At 39.3% G+C, this 16,628-nt stretch overlaps 1 protein-coding gene across 1 annotated transcript; it reads left to right on the forward strand.

Annotated features, from left to right (window-relative positions):
- Window positions 1–2,372: 2,372 nt before the first annotated feature.
- Window positions 2,373–16,418, forward strand: LOC139734539 (uncharacterized). Its single transcript, XM_071645314.1, has 15 exons — window positions 2,373–2,560; window positions 3,140–3,314; window positions 4,451–4,562; window positions 5,119–5,225; window positions 5,837–5,963; window positions 6,412–6,532; window positions 7,286–7,371; window positions 8,111–8,361; window positions 8,979–9,140; window positions 9,700–9,828; window positions 10,799–10,913; window positions 11,545–11,691; window positions 13,066–13,229; window positions 15,192–15,292; window positions 16,004–16,418. Exons 1-15 carry the CDS (start codon window positions 2,373–2,375, stop codon window positions 16,191–16,193), a joined length of 2,175 nt encoding a protein of 724 aa, XP_071501415.1. The 3' UTR covers window positions 16,194–16,418.
- The last annotated feature ends 210 nt before the right edge of the window (window positions 16,419–16,628 follow it).

A 16,628-nucleotide genomic window follows, 5' to 3' on the forward strand; every position in this document is an offset into this window, starting at 1 on the left:
AGTGTCACGTGACTAGTTTTGTGCCGCTCGCTCTCCTCTCTTCAGCTCACAATTAACTCGACCTGGCCGGCCTGGCTGAAATAAAAACCTCCCTGGTTAACGTTGGAGGTAACGTGCAGGTTGTAGTCGACAGGACAGACTGGGCTACTGAAAACCACTTCTTTGTAACGTGACACCTACCTGCTCACTCATGCTGCCATCAAAATAGCAAAAAGCAAGTATATTAATAACAATAGAGTGTAGTGTACTTTATCTAGTTCTAGACTATAGTCTATAAAACTAATTTACACCACCTTTTCTTTGGCCTTTTCTTTCAATGCTTTTGAGGTTTTGGCCTTTCAGTAATCATAGCACATTATTTAAAAAAAGGGAAATTTACATAAATATTTTAAATAGGACTTAGGAGTGAGTGCCCGAGAATGATCTCAATTCAAAGTTGCAGTGTTGGGATTACTTAAAGTTGTAGTTTGCAATCGCATATTGACACCCTCTGAACAGTGCGTGCATTTTGTGTGTGCTAGTTTTCTGTGCTTGTGCGTGGTAACTATACACAGCCCTGTCGACGTCGCTGTCATGTACACAGGGACGGCGTCTGGTCAGGCTATACTTGTGGGAGAGAAAGTGGCTTAGGATAATATTATTGAAGTTGAGGGTATAGTAATTTACTTACATTTTAACAAATGTTTCATCCGCATTGCCATTACCGTTTACTAATTCGTCTAAAGGACATGTTAGTAAACAAAAGTTCGACTTTACTATTGTGTATTTTATGTCAATCACAGATTCCTGCTGCAGATGTTGATGATCTGAAAAGAAGTGGACTCTTCATCATACTTCTTGCATCTCTTGGGATTTCATTACCATGGCAACCATAGCAAAGGTGTGGTCACATCATATTTGGCCTTCAGTCCATCGAGTGAGATGCGTGCGTTGTCACAGAAGCCCTGAACGTTCATACAGCAAACAGGCCAATAATGGTAGGAATGTGACTCTTTTTTGCTGGTTATCCTAGCCGGGCCTGAGTGCAATTAATAAAGTTTAAATGAATTAACTATTTAGATAACACAATGGAAGCACTCCTTGCCAATTGATAAGAAATTGACAATTGACATTTTTCCACAGCTAGAGTAACTGCGTCAGTAAGCGGCCGTGCAGCCGTTCGCGGCAGGTACAACATACACGGTAATATACAGCTAAACACAGCATTGCACTGTTACATGCACACTACACATTATACTAACACACTAGCAATCAACAAAAACCAACCGATAAAATGGGCACGATCTCTGACGAAAGTGACATTTTCTCACCTAAATGACAACATATCGCATCCAAAATGAAATTTTCGGTACTTCTTAACATAACAGTTAAGAAACAATGGTCCAAGAAACTGGATTTTTTGTCGTTTTCTCGATGTTCATAGATTTTGAAAACATATCCTCACGTAAAATAGAATTTTCGCGAGCCGATGTGGGCCGCCATATTTTTCGGAAAGTGGATGTTACCATCGAAAAAAAATGAGAAAAACACGAGAAAGACATCAACAACACCGCCAGAATTGGGATCTTGTTTGCGGCCAATGCATGTGCGCACGCTATTTTCACGTGCTTTCGCAATGGGAATTGGCGCTTACGCAATGTTCGCGAGACATGTGAAGGCGTTCAGCTAAAGATCGCGGAGCACGCGCGTATTGCATAGGGATTGTACATCGTGCCGCAAGCAGAAATACTACGTCGCATATCGCCCTTATCGGCGAAAATTGTGCCGGGTTTTGCCCTGGTAAATCATGAAAACTGCGTTGGTCAATGGTAAATTTCTTTCATGAAAACAATTGAATGAATAATCTTGTCTATGATATATGAAATGGTTGAAAATAATTTGCCTGATTTGTTTACAAGTTGGAAAAACTCTTAACAATGCTTAAACTGCCGCAAACGGGATATTTTACTCTATTCATGGACCTTAATTTTGTACCATTACAATTGGGCATTCATTTGATATCATTATGATATTAAAATATATTACATGATAATGATACTCCTAAACCAGCGTAGGGTCTGGTATTCAATGGTAAAAGTACTCTCTCATGTACAACGTAGCCCGACCAGATGCTGTAATTACGACGTATCTACGTACAGCGACTGGGCTGTGTATAGTTATCTCTCATGTAGGTTGGGTGGTTGTTGTTTTTGCATGTTTGTTTGTTTGTTTATTTTAGAAGTATTGTTCTCTCAGAAGGCCCTGCCATTATTTACTCTGATGCAGCATTGACATTCAACTGTTTCTACACCTGGGCCAAGAGGAACATAGTAATCATTAGTAGGTGAAACACCTTCTTCAAGCATAGCAAGCATAGATCTGTATGCTCTGAGATGGCCACTGCTTTTAAGTGGTCAGAGCTGTCTGTCTCACACCACAATGTTCCTATTTTGTTCAATCTGGCCCCAGGATGCCTACATGTCCACCCCAAGGTATCCACTGCCCTGGCCAATGGTCAAGCTGTTGTAGCCCTGGAAAGCACTATTGTCACACATGGCATGCCATACCCTGATAATCTGAGGTATGTAGAACAGCATAGAACAATAAAACATACAAGGCATAGTAGCAATACTTGTACCCAATAACTGCATGTTGGTAATATGTCAGTACATACTTTGCATACTGTGTATTTCATAACTGCATTTCTAGATGTCCACAAAGCTTTTATCCTCCATGCAATAATATTCAATCTATCCTTCCATCATTCAGATGTAAATGAATAAATGCAACCGTGAAGAGTGTTTTAAACAAATCTGCTTCTTGTTCTCTTATGCAAACCCTAGCAGTGTGTACGATGACCAGGGTGTAAATACTACTGAATTAATGGCTGCATTCATATCCACAAATCTTCTGAACACCTTTCATTGCATGAAAAGAAAAGCATATGTTCTAGTGTTATGACATTTCACAGTTGTACATTTCCTGTCCAGTCTTTTCAGTGCAGATTAGAACATATTTTAGATATATTTTTGATGTTTTATGTGGTTATTTGCCCTTTACCAATAGTGCATCCAGTGCATATTGACAAGTTGTCACAGCAAAATGAGCCTTTGTGATTTTTCTCCTCTCTCTCTTTTTTTTTTTTTGCCAACTCCTACAGGACGGCACAGGAAGTGGAGAGGATAGTTGAGCAGACTGGTGCGACCCCTGCTACAGTGGCCATCCTAGGGGGAAGGCTGCACGTGGGACTCGCCGAGGATCAACTGGAGGGTTTGGCCACCACTCAAGATGCCATCAAAACATCCAGGAGAGATCTGGCTTGGGTCATGAGTAGGGTGAGTGAGTAAGTGGGACTCAGTGCAGGGGCAGATCCAGGAATTCCGTAAAGGGGAGGCGCCTTTGCAAAATTAAAGTGGGGGGGGCTTTTTATTTCTTTTGTTTTAACCAAAAATAAAGAGGGGGCACGCGCCCGATATGACCCCTGGCCTCTGGATCCGCCATTGCAGTGGTACATGTTGACAGAGCTGCATCACCAGATACTTTGTCAGATTGTAACAGCATTGTTACTAGCTGTCATCTTATGGGCAAATTAAATCTACACACACAAAACCCCCCCTTCCCTCCACGATCAAACAAATGAAACACCGCAGATCATGTAATTTACATACTTGTTGCTGTCGTTTCTTTTTCTCTGATGTCTTTTTTGTTTAAAAAGCTCCAAATAGTTATTGTGATGTATTAAGCTTTTTAGAATGGCAGAAATTTGTGTGCCGTTTCTCTCCACATTAGGAGCTTTTTAAAGAGGGTTGAAGTCAACATTCCTGAGATGTGAAAATAGCGACTTGTTTTTAATGACTTTCTAATTTCAATGTGTTACTTAATAGGCATGTGAACTATGAACATTCAGGGCTGATAATACACCAGAGCTACCAAGTCTCACGCATTCTGAGTGAGACTCAAGCATTTAGGGGTCGTCTCACGATCTCACGCATGGCACCCATTTTTCCACGCATCGGGCAAAGTCTGCAATTTGGGCTCATAATAAGGAGCATAGCTCAAAGGATTAAAGTGATAGTTACAATTGGAGGTATATTTTGCTTTTGTCTTTCAAAATAAGTAAAAAATAGTCACTTAAGTGTGCACCTGATCGCACCATTAAGAGCCAAAAATTGAAAAAGCTCCCTACCGTGGGAGGCCACGGGGGGGGGGGGGGGGGGGGGGGGGGGGGGGACCCCTCCCACACCCTTGCTTGCACGCACATTTGCTCACCCAGATGCCGAGTCATGAAAATCTCACTCTTAAGATTTTTTTGACTTGGCATCCCTGAATACACGATGAAATTGGGCTTCCAGTCTATAGATCTGTTTTATCCCCTTGTCTGCAAATTAAAAGATCCCTTTTTGTTTCCCTTTTGTGATCACTGCAATAAAGTTTGACTGTCCATTTTTAAACTGCTGCTGTGTGCACACAGAAACGAACTGGAGGAACGACTGTGTCAGCCACCATGATAGCGGCTCATATGGCGGGCATTCCCATTTTTGTGACAGGGGGGATTGGAGGCGTTCACAGGGGAGGGGAAACAAGTAAGTGGTATATTGAATTTTGCTTTCAGCTAATGTTGAGGTATTGATTCCTTGTGCATTAAGCCTTTTCCATCCGTATTTTGTGTTTGTCTGCCTAGAATAGTGTATTTTGGTTATTTGCAAATATGCTGACTCACAGAAATCATCAGACAGTGTCAAACTGCTTACACCCTTATCAAATTTGACAATGATCAGCTGCCTGGTTTCTGAATGTTGATTTGATTTGATATATTATATACATTTTTTTCATATTTCTGCTGGTAAACAGGATGAAGAATGAATACAAGGATTCAATCAAGGCATGATATTGAATGATATTTGGTAGGTTTCTTTACTCAGTAAATGATCTATTTCTCTCGCTCTCTTTTTTTTATTTCTCATTTTTGCTAGTCCACAGATGAAGAATAATTGTAAAGATTCACTCAAGATATGACATTGAATGATAATTGGTAGGTTCTCTACAGGTATACTGCCATTGTTGGTACCATTCTTATATTGAGATGTCTCTACCTGTGGAATGTTTGTCAACTTCTTGAGTTCTTGGTGTACCATGTAGGTATGGATGTCAGTGCAGATCTGCTGGAACTCGGTCAAACTCCTGTCACAGTCGTGTCGGCAGGGGTCAAATCTATTCTGGACATTCCAAGAACACTGGAATATTTGGTATTGTTGAGTTCTATTGCCAAGTTTGATTAAAAACCGATAGACAAGTTTCATATATTACAACAATACCACAGAGAAACCTATCAATATCTTTGATTATGTGTACAAGGTAGGGAGTTCTTGAGATGTTATATATTTTCTTATAATAATGTGGTTTTTTTTTAATCATCAAGCTCAAAGACATTGCTGTAGTCACCATATCTTGTCCTGTGTAGTCATAGTGTATGAGAAGCATGCAAATACAATTTGCAAGAAACATCCCAAAGCATAATGTCAGAAAAGCTCTACCAGCGATGGGTTTTAAGGTGGTGTATTGTACTTACGTAATGCATTACATTGAAATAGTTCTAAATGTACTCTTTATGTGCAATTCATTTTCTCCAAATGAGGATTTATCAGAGGTGCAATATTTGGGTTTGATGTAGGCAGCCATAACTTGTAAGTTACTCGTTCAACAGTCGAAAAGGTTAGAGCAACGTCGATCTGGCGCTGCTCAGTGGCTGCCGGGCCCACGATCAATTGGGCAAAAAGAATTTCCATTCTTGGACAATAAAATTTGGAGTTATATATATTATCAGGAGTGCAATTTTTAAGTATTTTGACCTTTGCAGGAGACACAAGGGGTAACAGTGGCCACATATGGTGATTCAACAGACTTCCCAGCATTCTTTTCTAGGAGCAGTGGAGTTAAGTCCCACATTAATGTCAGAACAGCCAAGGAAGCAGCAGAAATGATTGGTGAGTAGGTTTGTCCCAGGTAAGTATAAATCTATAATATTTCAACCTGAATGCCTGATTTGTAGAGATTTATAACTCTCAAAACACAGGTTGTGAATATACATGATAAGATAAGATATTTTCAAGAGTGGCCATGTAATCTTTTATACTTCCTTAGTGCTGACTGAGATGAAGCAAGCTTTAATGAAATGCATGTAGAAGTCTGAAAGCAAATACTTTAGAAAAAAGAGAACATCAATTATATGTTACAGAATTCTTGAGAGATAAGTATTTTCTGCATCGCCATTTTCACTTGCCCTAACTTTTTCTTCCCGTGGTTGATTTGTTTCTACACAATGGCAATGATGTTTTGAGCCAGAGTTCCTGAGAGAATTAACTTTGAAGTAGTAAATGGTAACACTTCAGTCTTGATGGGGATGGTGATTTTTTTGTTGTTTCTTTGCAATAGATGCCAACCTCTCCCTGGGTCTGGGGAGTGGGATGCTCATCGCAGTTCCCATACCTGAGGAGTATGCTGCAGACGGGGAACTGATAGAGGGCGCTATACAGGATGCTGTGTCTGAAGCAAGGTAATGTTGATTTTCAACTTTCATTGTCCAGGTGTAAGTGTGTGGAAAGAATTTTGTCAGTTCAATCACGGAACTGATTATTTGCACTGCAGTATTTACATCTTCTTTTTTTTTCTTGGGTAGTAAGATTACAGTCTCTGCATCATGGCTAGAGAATATTTGTCTTTCATAAGATGTATGACATAAAGACTTGTGTTCATAGACGTAGTGTTGAAAGGGGCAGAAATGAGAGGAACTCTACAGGAAGATCGTAGAGAACAGCTGTTGAACAGAAGAGGCAGGAAGCCTGTGAGAGTAGCCACAGTGCAATAAGTCACAGACCAACACAAACATCATTCCTTCGTGATAATTGCAGGCCTGATTGCCCACAAGTGTGCCTGCTGAGCTAAAAAATACATCACGGTTGGGTCATCATTGCTTCAATGGACTGCCTAAGAAGAAGAAAAAGAAGAAGAAGAGGAAATACTGGTGGTAGAATTGCATCAGGGTGATTTTGTTAAAGTGGAAGTGTCACACAGCTTTAGTGGATAGGGTAATCATGAGGGGTATGATAACATGATGAATGATGTTTTGGGTATCAATACAGAGGGTCTTCACTGTCCATTAAACTTTTATAGAATCAAGACAAGGTTTGATAAAGTTGCTTAAAGAATATTCACTGTACTCCTATGAATATGTCATCGACAGTCCACTGTAAGCTGAATTATGTGTTGAAATGATTCATCATTATTTCTCGCTCTTTGCTCCTTTCAGTGAGCAAGGCATTGTGGGTAAAGACATCACGCCGTTTATTCTGAGCAGGGTCAATGAACTCACCGAGGGGAAGTCCCTGAAGGCCAGTATCCTTTTCATATCTCACCATCTCACCTGAGTAGTGCTGGAGGGTTGCTTCTCCCGTCAATGTGAGCATCAACTGTACTGTCCAAGAAGAAAAAATAGCGAGCTTTAGATATGCGACACAAACGCTGAGACAATCCAGCCTCCCCTGTTGAAGAATGGAAATGCATGTGCAGAGCACCATTTTTAGCCTAATGGCGCCATCTTCAGCATTCGTGTTACAGATGTGAAACTTGCTTTTGTGATATCAGCCTTCTAACTTTATCATTACACTAATTCCATTCATAATGTGCACAATTTGCATTAGTGTGTATGTATTCCATTTTTTTATGGCAGATTCGCTTGATGGTGATCATCTATATCATTTATGATGGAGTAATAATAAAGAATTTGAATAGCCCATCAGCAGCTTTTTTTTTTGTCAAAGTAGGGCCTGTGCATTTCCTGCGTGCAATAATCCCATATGGCCAAAATGTCATGCTGCACATTCTGAATGAATGGAGTGGTAGAATCATAATACATTGCCTAATTTGGGAGTTGAAAACCTGGCTGAAGCTTTGATATCATGTGTGATTTATGCCAAGATTGTTGCTGGAATATTCTATATACCTCTGTTGTCTGGAGATGTGGTAAAATAGTAGTTAGTATTTAAATGTGGTATCATCAGAGATGTTCGTGTAATATGAATGTTGTCATGATCACAGTCAGGATTTTCCATGACATATGAAAGCTCTTCATCAGATATGGCACTCATCAGAAACAATGCCAAGGTCGGGAGTCTCATAGCCCGGGAGCTCTCTTCAATACGACGGGGAAAAGGGGCTGCTCCTCAAATTGGCAACACCACAGGAAAAAGGAGTTTCTCGACACATGTCTTACCTGGCAGCAATTGGGGCAGGCGCTATTTCTCCTCGGCCGCGGCTGGACGTCCATTAGTCATTGGTGCTAGCATCGTGGACTACAACATGTCACCTCGAGGAAAAGAATTGCAGGTTGTTGAGCAGTTTCTTTTTAATTCTGTATACATGCCCTTTGGTGTGTTAACAATATAAACAAATCTTAATAAGCAGTGATTAGTTGATTCAAATCAGTAACTGTCAAAGAACTGATTTTTTTTTTTCTTTATATGCACACTGTTTCTGTATGTCCAGAAAGGACTGACATAGATCTGCATCTCAAACAAGAATGACAGATTAGATTGGTGTCAAAATTTATTGGTTGCTTTTAATTGTTGTTAATATTGTCAATGAACTTCACAGGAATAATGAAACAGCTGTTGTGAAATATTCAACATGTATACATGTACATGTAATCGTAGGTAGGTGTGGAAGTTTCATTTATCTACGTTGCTGTTCTCTGTTTTGTTTTGTATGGCAATGGCATGATAATCTATGATTTGATAGAGAAATTCATGTCATGAGATTGATTGATTTGTTCCATTATTAACTCTGTGAGTGCTGTGAGTGCTGATTGGCACAGAAAACCCCATAGCATTGTACACACTGTCAGAAGTCCCTGGCACAGAGTGGGTTAAACCGTTTGTGGTCCTGGGGGAACATAAAACACAAGATCTCACATAGAATGCTCTGAATTATATCGGCTCTCACAGTTTGGAGGATTGACGAACGAGGGCACCATAGAGGTCAGCTATGGTGGAGTGGGGCGGAATCTAGCCGACGCCCTGACGAGGCTGGGGGCCAACCCCGCCTTCCTCTCGGCCGTCGGGACAGACTTGGCTGGAGAGGCTCTTAGGAGCAATTGCAGTCACATGGTACAGTTTCTGAGCTGTAATTGGTTGCTTTATACTAGATGTCAATCTATCCTTCCACTGTGTTGTAATGCACATTGTATGGTGTGGTTTCCTACTATCTTATGTACATCTGTTGGCCCTTATCATCTTTCATCCTCCCTGTCCCCCTTTATATGCTCTCTCTTTCCTTCAATTTTGTTCAGGTTTTGTGTAGATATTTTACCAGTTTATAGAAAAAGCGTATTTTTTATTGCATGTCGGCAGAAATATATATCTATATCTTAACAGCAGGACATGATCAGTATAAACAGAAAAATTAATCAAAATTTTACAGATTTTTAGCGTAATGATTCAGGCACACATGTTGAGGGTGAATGTGAATCGTTTCCAAGTCTGGTTTGAATTTTACCCTCCAATGTTAACAACCCAGCGGTTAAACAAATGTAAAAGAATAAAGCTTTTGATATTTATGACAGTTTAATCACATTAGGTGCAGTCAGTTTGCCTTCCTGAACCAAAAATTTGAATAGTGCCCTCGAGATGTGCATTTTAACTTATGAGAACATTTTATTTCTTGAAGGATTTTAGCCTTGTGTCTTGTCATGAAGAAGTGAGCACCGCTGCGTACTGTGCCATGCTGGACAAGAAAGGAGAGCTGGTGGTCGGACTGGGAGACATGGAGATAAACAGTACCATCACCCCGGAATATGTGAGTCAGATTTCTGTCAGTGGCTAAATGTTTGTATTCCTGAAGGTTTTCCATGGTGGTAGAAGTTCTAATTGTGGATGGTTTCACGGTACATCATGTATTCTTTTGTGGGTGTGGGTGTGGTCCTGTAAAGGACCTACATGTACTGAATCTTGACATTTCAGTCGCCATGTTCTTACTGTCGATAAAAATATCTGAAATCTTGCATATCTTCTAGGGACAGTAAGAACATGCTTACTGAAATGTCAAGATTGAGTACCGCTAGGTCATTTTCAGGACCATACTCACATCCAAAACAGAATGCATGGTGGACTGTGAAACCACCCACCACTAAAGGCTCTGTATTTGATAATGCAATGATTGTGTGTCAGATTGTAGTCACCCAGAACTTCCACATCTCCTGAATTCATAATCTGATGATGATAATACTGTTGTGAGCAAATTGAAAATCTAGCAAAAATTGCTGGTATTCAATGGCACAAAAGGTTTAGCCAAGTTCTTTCATTCAGTTTGTGGGGCTTGTTTTACAATTTAATGTCATTATTAGAGTAAAAGTAAAAAAGTTAAATTTAAGAAAATCCATTTCTGAAAAATGAAAGTCAGTAGACAGTGAACGTATGGGATAATTCAAAGTACTTGGAATAAAAGAAAGAAGAATTGCAGTAGTCAGTAAATATATCTCCTCTTTCTGACCGAGATGTCATTTTGTTATCTTATCAGAGAAAAGATTTACATCCCCTAGCTTTGTCTATCAAGGGTATCTTGCTGTCTGCAGCTGAACAAAATACTCTGACATGAAGAATTAATTCATATTTGAGAGAAGACAGAACAGAAATCAAGTTAAACTTTGAAACAATAGTGTTTCATGCAAGTGATATTGTCCAGCATGTTGTGAGGGTACCGTCATGTAAGTCCATAATACTAGATGCTTAACAGACTGGTGCCTCTCTTCTGATCACTCTTCTCTTAGATTGCTAAGCATGAAGCCACATTATCCAGTGCTCGGTTTGTGTGTATGGATGGCAACATTCCGGCTGAGACAATCCAGTTTGTTTCAGCACTGTGCCACCAACACAGAGTGCCTTGTAAGTGAGAGCATGTGTTTCTTTTTCTTCTTTTTGAGGGAATATTCATTTTGTGCTTATTTATATTTGCCTGAGGAGCAATATGCTCTTTTCTGAGAGGCTTAAGTGGAAGTAAGCAGCCAGAACCAATATAACAATGAGTTGATGTGGCCATGGTTTGGTACTTCAGATGCAGAAACTAATGGTGCTTCAGAAGCGTACTGAACGAAGATCTGATATTACATGAATTTGCCAATTTAATATAATACCAGGGAATGCATTGTAGCTATCAGTATAATTGGCATGTCATTCATCTTACAATATTTAAGGATGAAGAGAAAATAATAATTTCACTATGGCTTTCCCATATGTTTGCTCTCTGCATTGATGTATTTTCAAATATATAGTTTATCATTTCAAATGACACAACTCTTTTCAAATGATTAGTAATCATTGACACAATTCAATATTTGTGCTGCTATGAAATCATACATCATGTTCTTTTACTGCTAATGCAATGGATTGTCCAGCCAAAGTTTTGTAATAACCTATGTATAGCAGTAATGTAAGAAGAACAAAATACTGTCAATTTTATTATGGGTTGGTAATTTTGTGACGTGACAGTGTTAATGAAATTCATTATTCCATGAAGTGTGGTTTGAGCCTACGTGCGTGGTCAAGTCAGCCAAGGTCTGCCGGTCAGATGCGTGGAAGACTCTGACGTACGCCTCACCAAACTTCAACGAGCTTCGGTCGATGTATGCTGCCCTCGAGGGGGAGGAGACTATCAATTTCCAGGGTTAGTCAGCAGTCATCAGTTGGTGGGGGGGGGGGGGGGGGCTGTCTGTGTTGTACTTCCATTTTGTGTAGCACCAAAACTTTGTGTTATTTGTGTTGTCTACTGCAATTGTCACATCTTAGCTCCATCTTGGCTGTTGCGTATATATTCATGTCATTTCAGCTAACCTCACACAAAGTCCTGTTGCAGGAAGTTGTTGCCCATTTCGAGAGCATTCCTTATATTTGCCAAGTTTTGTCCAAATATGTCAATATCTAATTTGTTAATCGGGTGCTTTTCATTTCTGCTCCTTGCCACTGCCTCAAGTTATCACAAATGAAATTGCAGTTGACTTTGCAGACATTTGATATTGCATGGTATGTATACACTGTACTTGGTACCTTACCTGAATTTCTGCCTAAGTAGAAGTATATTCTCAAATATGAGGAAAAATTTTTATTGACATCACACAGGTTGAATATTGCCTAAATCAAACTTATTCTGTAGTAATGATTAGATTTTGACATTTATGCAGACATAATTTTATTCCTCGAATTTCGTAATACTTTGTATGAATCCTTATGGTTTGAGGCTAAGATTACTGTATATGCTGAATAATTTGCAAGGTTTTTATTTTCGCGAGTCAGATGCTATTCGCAAATTTAACCCGTCGAAAATGGGCTGATTTTGCTACAACATACATTTTTCAGAGACCGCTGCCCAAGTATACGTGACACTCGTCCTCAAGGGGTTAAAAACACCCAAAAATATTAACTCTGATTCTGACATGAATGTAACATGCATGCATACTTTTCTCCGTTCAGTGCCGTACTCCACAAATGCGAATTTAACCACAGTTGAACCTCTCTTATCCGGCCTCCCTTCATCCGGATCTCTCTAATATACGGATGCAATCTCGCCGTGATTTTTTTAAAAATAATTACGGGAGGAAAGGGGGTTCCCAACTCCTTGAGAACTCCTACACAAACACACATGAATTATATATACTTGATACATTTCTTAATAATTATTTAGGTAAATCATCCCAAGAATTTATAAAAGAAAATGATTTCATTCTTGCAAACACGAACCTCTATTTTGGGGTCTGTTACTGAGTGTAACAATGAAAAGGTTGCAGTATACACATTACTACATGTGGTACTACAATGAGCTACATCAGTACATGTGTATGTATATGTACATGTATAAAGCATTGAGTCTCCCGTATCCGGCCAAATCCCTTATCCGGATGAGCCCCGGTCCCGACTTGTCCGGATACGAGAGGTTCAACTGCACTTGCGAAATTGTTGGGAGTCCTGATTTTGAGAAATTAGACTCGCTAAATATATGACATATACAGTACATTCAATATTACTTTGTCTCTTGTCCCCCCAGATGACCCTTCCTTTACCGACAAACTCCGGGAGTGTCTGCAGCTGAGCCGCGTCCTCCTCCGCCATGTCTACTGTCTCATCATCACCCTGGGAGAAGAGGGCATCCTGGTCTGCAGGAATGCTGAGCCAGAGGACCAGTTTGTGGTCAATGCCCAAGGACTGGATGTAAGTTATTTAGAGCATAGCTCTTCTATTTTGGTGTGTGTGTGTGTGTGTGTGTGTGAAAAGCATGCTCCTCCCTTGTGTGTGTGTGTGTGTGTGTGTGTGTGCATGCAGGATTTGGAGAGCTGGGGGACCAGTTGGTGTCTGATGCCCAAGGACTGGATGTAAGTCCCTTGGGGCTGTCCTCTCTCTTTGCATTATGTATCCACGTGTGTGTGTGTGTGCGTGCAATTTGTTTGTTTGTTTGTTTGTTTGTTTTGCTTGCTTGTTTTTTTGTTTGTTTGTTTTTTTGGTGTGTGTGTGTGTAGAGGTAGGTGTTTTTGTGGGTATGGGTAGTTTAAAGGGACTGTACAGTACTGGATGAGGTGAGGGATTCATGTTTTGAACATTCCTAAGTGAGATAATGAGAAACCTCTTATGAAATATGAATGAGCATGTAATTTTAAGAAGGATTCAACATTTATTTGATGAAAATTGGTTTTTAAATGGCTGAGATATCCAAAAAAGTGATAATGATAAAAGGCGACAGGCCACAACTTTATTAGGATCTCTTTGTTTCACCTTGTTTTTGGATATCTCAGCCATTTCAAAACTGATTTTCATCCAATAAACTTTTGATACCCCTTAGAATTGCATGCTCCTTGACATCTCATAGAGTGGTTTCTGAATATCTCGCAAAACATTAAAAGCTAAATCCTCGCCTCGACCAGAACTGTACACACCCTTTATTAAAGGGATAGTATAGTGCTGGTGGAGATGAGGATTGGGCTTTTAACTTTTTGTGAGATATCAAGAAACCTCTTATGAAATAGTACAGAGCCTACCATTCTAAGAGAAATTCAAAGTTTATTTGATGAAAATCAGTTTTGGAATAGCTGAGACATCTATAAACAAAGTAGAACTAAGCGATTATAAGGTGGGTCCCACCTTTTATTAGGATAGCTCTGTTTTGGCTATCTCAGCCATTTCAAAACCAATTTACATCAAATACATATTATACAATAAATTACGTTACAGTAACTATACAATCCCTTTAATATGTGCATCTGGGCATAGGATGGGGTGGACGGTGGTGGGGAATTTGACAGGAAGGACAGTACTATATTCTGATTACTGATTTCATTCTTTGGAAATAATTTTGTATTATGACATGTGTAAATTTATTTTCAAATGATTGATGATGGTACTTGAATTTTCAATTGCCTGTTTTCATACACTTTCAAGTGAATGCTTATGGGTTTTAGCAACAATTATGTTTTGAATGAAATCAAATGAAGATTACTAGGTACCAAGCATCCATTAACAAATCTTTGTTGAGAGGAGCATTCAGAATAACGTGTCTTGCACTAGGACATAAGTGCTGTGACTGGGCTTGAATTTTGAACCTTTTTTTGATAGCATAGTGTGGTAATCCACTGGACCACAACACCACCAAGACTATCATGACTTAAGAAAGATTTCTTTCAATTAAATCGATGAATTTATGCTTTGCCAAAGATGTTCATACACTCATAAAATGATTACCATGCATCTGGTTCATTCATTCATTTATTCATTAATTTTATTTAATCACTGTACTAACGTCAGCCACGGCTGTTTTTCCGTTAGTTTAATGAAACAGACATACAAACAAGAGTTACAATGAACAGGTACACTGCACTCCCATTATAACAAAGACCCCGGGATCTGTGGTTTTCTTTCATTATATTGAAATTTCATTACACCTGAATTGTAAAGTATATAAAGGTATAAAGATAGTAATATTTGGACCTGAATTTTTACTGTGTTGCAACAAGAATTTCGTTATAACTGTGTTGGTTTGCATTGTAAATAAAGGTTCAATAATGACATGGAAAAGCTGCTTCTTACAAATCATGTTTTTGCGCGTTGGTATGTTAGAGTTTTTAAATAATATGTATTCACAAGTAGCAATGTATTTGTGTGTGCGCATTGTGTTTGCTGCAGGACATTGAAATTGATGGAATGTTTTCGGCCGTACACTATCCCGCTGCGACGTCCCCTACCAGTGAGGGCAGTGTTGTCTCAGTGTCTGGAGCAGGGGACTGGTGAGTTCTAAACAAATCTTTTCTTTTTCGAACAGTAGAGGGAGGCTTTATGCAGTGATTACATAATACTTGCAAATAAGATTTGAAATGTCCTTGTGTCAAAATGGTGCCTCTGTGTCTACTCCCAAATTCAATGCATGTCTTTACCACATCATTCGTGCCATTCTGTGTCCTAAGTATGCTCTATCTCATGTGTTTGAATTGTTGCATGCATATTGTAAATATGAACAAATAAAGTTACTTCAATCTATTGAAAATCAGTTCAATTTGAAGTATCAGATCATTTTTAAATAGTCTGACAGGACAAAAAGAAGTGTTATTGCTTAAAAAGCTCTCTCCTACGTGATAACATACTGGTTAAACCAACATGGCTCTCAAAAATATATCAGAGGTAGTATCTTTTTTTATACTTTTGAGTCTTTGCTGTGTATTAATTGCTTTATTTGCTTTATTCAAAACATAATCAAAATTTATTGTAGTGAAATTAATCAAGTGTCATTGATATGACATTTGTATGCTCATTTTGTGTGCTCAGTTTGTTATGGATGCTGATGTGGTATGACCATTTCATTCATGCATAAAAGCATAAAACAGAAGCTATCCCTTTCTGAGATAAGGTGTATTTTTTGTCAGAGCATGAGATGACTTTTAAGTGGTATCATTAGTTTTGTGTCACATTTTCATATATTTCATTATTGGTGTTTATAACAGCTTGGCTGCAGGTATTGTGGCCTGCATGTTGAGCGGTCACTCTCCAGACGTGTGTCTCAAGGCGGGGCTACTTGCAGGTGAGCGGTCACTTCGGTCACCCCACGCTGTGCCCGCAACCCTCGGCACAGAACTCACGTCGCCAGACTTTATTTTGGAGCAGATGACCTTTGAACCCAGCAGACTACAGTGATAGTTTGCAGAAAAGACAAATCTTCCATGATATCTCTCACAAATTATTTCTTGTCCTCTCATTGGTTGAGAGCATTGAAAGTGATGAAACATATTTCCAGTATGAAAATCCTTATCCCGTCAGTCCAACTATTTACCTATGGAAATAATGTCCCGCTGGCAGTTTGTTATATGTGCCACTAATAATGTCCATGGAATTAAAAATATGCGAAATTCATCTTACTCGGCAGGGTGCGAAAAATTACTCGCACGAAAAATATCTGCTTTTGTACAGTAGTTTGGCGTATGAGACAATATCGCATCTTGCTCATTGCATTGGCATGAGAACAGTACAGTTTTTCCACCAACGTTTTCGCGAGAAGACAGGTTAAGTTTTCACACATAAGTGAATGAGTATCTCGCACTGCAGACCATGCATACACTTTATATGTAATTT

The sequence above is a fragment of the Diadema antillarum genome, unplaced genomic scaffold (assembly GCF_040938485.1).
Source record: "Diadema antillarum isolate AM-2024a unplaced genomic scaffold, OU_Dant_1.0 seq00000532_RagTag, whole genome shotgun sequence".
Taxonomy (NCBI): Eukaryota; Metazoa; Echinodermata; class Echinoidea; order Diadematoida; family Diadematidae; genus Diadema; species Diadema antillarum.

Coding starts and splice junctions, on each gene's coding strand:
- LOC139734539 (XM_071645314.1), top strand. CDS start 2,373: ATGGCCACTGCTTTTAAGTGGTCAGAGCTGTCTGTCTCACACCACAAT. Junction 5,964..6,411: donor GGAAGCAGCAGAAATGATTG/GTGAGTAGGTTT, acceptor TCTTTGCAATAG/ATGCCAACCTCTCCCTGGGT. Junction 8,362..8,978: donor CTCGAGGAAAAGAATTGCAG/GTTGTTGAGCAG, acceptor CGGCTCTCACAG/TTTGGAGGATTGACGAACGA.